The sequence below is a fragment of the Gymnoscopelus braueri genome (genome assembly GCF_963280865.1).
Source record: "Gymnoscopelus braueri genome assembly, chromosome: 19".
NCBI lineage: Eukaryota > Metazoa > Chordata > Actinopteri > Myctophiformes > Myctophidae > Gymnoscopelus > Gymnoscopelus braueri.
This window is the reverse complement of record NC_137621.1, coordinates 13,369,560-13,373,263: the sequence shown is the minus strand read 5'-3', so window position 1 is coordinate 13,373,263 and position 3,704 is coordinate 13,369,560. Positions and strand designations below refer to the sequence as shown.

Here is a 3,704-nt window from a genome sequence, read left to right as displayed (position 1 = left end):
AGGTAGGGTAGGGTATAGCTAAAGTAAACATCCTCAGAATAAAAAGGTAATCAGGACAATCATCTTGGAAAGTTTCTTCTTTTTTACACAGTTTCTGTCCCTAGTCTGGAGTCTGGATGTGGATGGTACTGTAATAACTAAATTCCACTGAGTTTAATGTTAAAAGAGCTCTTCCAGCGCCCTCTTGTGTTCAGATGTTCAAAGTTTTGTTTTCGTTTCGAAGTTTCGTTTTCCATGAAATGATGCTGACGTCATGCTGTTGATGCCATAAAAACCCAGCTCCATCACCTGCACACTTTAATTCTAACCTTGGATCAGACCAGACGAAGCTGTCAGTGTAAAAGAAAATTGCAATTTTATTATTGTCTGACCACGCAAGGCTACCAAGAATCAACATGGAGATGAGTGAGTACAAAGGCTGCAAATATATTATTATTGAGATCTAATCTCTTTTAACATCATTTTGATACTATAGATTTTTTATTTTTGTAGGTTATATGTCTAGCTCAGGATTAGTCCACCACATAATATTTAGTTCTACTACTATTTGCACTTGGTCATCCTTCTGCTGCATTTTCTGCATTATATTTATTCATCCTGTATTTATATTCTGTATATTCTATATTCTGTATGTATGTGTTTTGGCTGTAGCATATAGTTATAGGATATATTCTAAATTTCTTAAACTTTTACCACTTTACGCCTTACCTTAGTAACCCAGAGAAGGTGCAATTCTAGAATGTATTACATTGTAGTCTATGGTTAGCCTGGTAAACCATCCCCCTTCTGGAAATCTAATTTGCATTTGATTTCACTCCTGATATCAAATGGAAATGAGAAATCCGGAGGGAGGGGTTTACCAGGCTAGTCTATGGTCATTCTCTACGCCAGTGGTTCTCAAAGTGGAGGGCAGGGGTCATTGAAGGGGTTTCAGGGGGTCCCCCAGCTAAACTATTGATAGTAATAGGAACCAAATGGACCCTGCTTACGGGTCTGTAACTCTGACAGTGTACAAATAGTCACTCACAGTTCTCCTGCATGTTGCTATAGCTCATAGTAGAGTCAGTGGGTGGGATGGGTTTGTCTGGATGGCTTCCAGTTTTCTCCTCATCCTCCCCCTGCAACCACTTCCAGATTGTCCAGATTACTTCCCACAACAAAGCTAGCCTTCTTCACCAGCTTGCTACTTTACTTGTCATTACTTTTATGACCTTACGTGTATTTAACTTGTAATGTGTTGGACATTGTTAGCTCAGTCTGGTGGGGTCACTGCACATACATGTATGAGAATATGATGAATAAAGTATTTTTGTTTCTCTTACTTTCCAGTAACAGCAGGATTAGCCATCGCAGCTGGTGCAGCTGGTAAGATTTTTAACTTTACGTTTATCACATTTTGATATGGACAATGTAATCCTCAATTTCTGTACAGCCCAAGGCATGTTGTAGTTGGCTTATTCCAGTAACTATTACCTAACAACTCATAACAAAATGTAATTCTCTTCTATTAATTTATAAGGTGGCGTGCTCTTGGCCCCTGTTGCACTGGGGGCCATAGGTTTCGGTTCAGTTGGAATAGCTGCTGGATCCATAGCTGCGTCTATGATGTCAGCAGCTGCAGTTGCAAATGGAGGAGCAGTGGCTGCAGGGACTACAGTTGCAGTTTTACAGTCAGCAGGTGATTATTATAATGTATTTATTGTTTGTAACCTTTACCACCTTACAACAAATCAGGCTAAAAAGTGCAAACAGATGGAAGGGAAGGATACCAACATAATATTGATTAAAACGATTGCAGTTATCAAAATATACCGTACATAGACTTTAATATAAGTTTAAATTCATCAAGAGTTCAGTCAGGAGACCAGTGACCTTCTGATTTACAGTCGGCCTCTCTGCCCTCTCAGCTACTGCCATTAGGGCACAGCAGTGGTGGCCATTTTGTGGTTCCACAGATAGAAAACCAATTCATTTTCCACATAAAAATGGGAAAAGGCTCCTGGTGAATCATGACCATAAAACATCTGATTCTATGTCCAAAAATATTTGAAAACCGCTTATTTATTAAATATAGTATATAACACAATCAAATATTAAAATATGTTTTGACACAGAATCAAATGTTTTATCGTCATGATTCACCAGGAGCCTGGATGGCTTGTTTCCAGGCTGAAAATAATTTATATAAATATTTTCTGAAATCTCTATGCGGGGGAATGAATGGGGTTTCTATCTGTGGCACCACAAAATGGCTCTACTGCTATGCCCAATAGTGAGTGATAATCTGCTTAAATAGAGCATGTAATGGAACCATGAAGATCATGGGTGTATGTGATTGGAGGGTGAATGAGTGTGGGACAGGTTTGACTTCCGTTCCTGCCTGAACTAGCACGATGCTCCATTAACTAGTTCCTACCAAGAATGATTAAGCTAACATAAGGAAAGAAAAGGCCAACTGACTCTACATGTACAATATACAGTGATGACTGACGATTCTACAGTTTGTAATGAACATAAAAGCTCTTTTATGTGCAGTATCCAACATATGTAGATTTAGATCTATTTTCGGCAAAGAGATTTGGTGTAGATTGAAATACTAGTGGTCCTAGTATAGAGCCCTGGGGGACCCCAGTCAACTAATATGATTTAAGTAGATATGCAGAATCAGACGATAATCGGATGCATGCATGTACAACAGGCATAACTGCAAAACCTTTAATCCAGTTATAGCATCAGTTAACAGTCAATAAAATGGTCTTGTGGCTCTTACTTTGTGTCCGTATAAAAGTCCTTTAATGTTAAATTAAAAACAGAATCTCAACCAGGATTGATACTCTTGATATTCTCATCTGTTGAGAATACTAACAAATAAATGTCATGTTTTTAAAGGTATGGCTGGTGTGGGTACAGCAGCCACTGCAGCTGCAGCCAGCGCTGGAGGAACTGTGGCTGGGTTGATTGCACTCATCGTCTGAGAGGCAACATGAACCTATGAAGCAAGCAACGATCTCTCCACAAAGGAACATTCAAGAATAGTACTCTTGTATACTTAATATATGGGATGTAAGTTAACATTAACAATAAAAACAATCTCGAATCTTGAATCTGAATGTTATTTCATCAATTAGCAAATTTACTATTTGGTTTTCAGTATTAAAAGTCAACTTGCATGATGAGGAGTGTCCATGTAATCACTATGCACACACACACACACACACACACACACACACAAGTGTGTATTATATAAAGTGTATATATGTATAATTTATATATAAAATATATGTATAAAATACATCCAATTGCACCAAGAAATTTAACCATTTTTATTACGCTACATTAGGCTTTTTAAGGAGCAATCATACAGACCTCATTATGTCCATTATGTAGACAAAATATCCTTGGTAGCAAAAACGGATCACTACACATCAGTTTGTACATTGACAATCACATTGATTTGTATAGGCGTTAGTTCAATGAGTCTAACGTGGTTAAACGTGGAGTTTGAAGGTGAATGGGCTTATATGAGGGTGATCAAAAGAATACGGAATATAAAAATGTTCAAAAGTGAATCAAACTACTTAGAGTAGAGTAGACATGAAAATGACACCAGAAGTGCTTTAAATGTTGTCGCCAACTAGTACAAGCAGCGAAATGTTGGGACTTATTCTGCCATCGATTGTGCTAAACATATATTAAAGCAAGAG

At 37.8% G+C, this 3,704-nt stretch overlaps 1 protein-coding gene across 1 annotated transcript; it reads left to right on the top strand.

Annotated features, from left to right (window-relative positions):
* Window positions 1–283: 283 nt before the first annotated feature.
* Window positions 284–3,104, top strand: LOC308073982 (uncharacterized protein). The gene is made up of 4 exons (XM_080413287.1): window positions 284–405; window positions 1,330–1,365; window positions 1,520–1,678; window positions 2,890–3,104. Exons 1-4 carry the CDS (start codon window positions 396–398, stop codon window positions 2,973–2,975), a joined length of 291 nt encoding a protein of 96 aa, XP_080269413.1. The 5' UTR covers window positions 284–395; the 3' UTR covers window positions 2,976–3,104.
* Window positions 3,105–3,704: the final 600 nt, after the last annotated feature.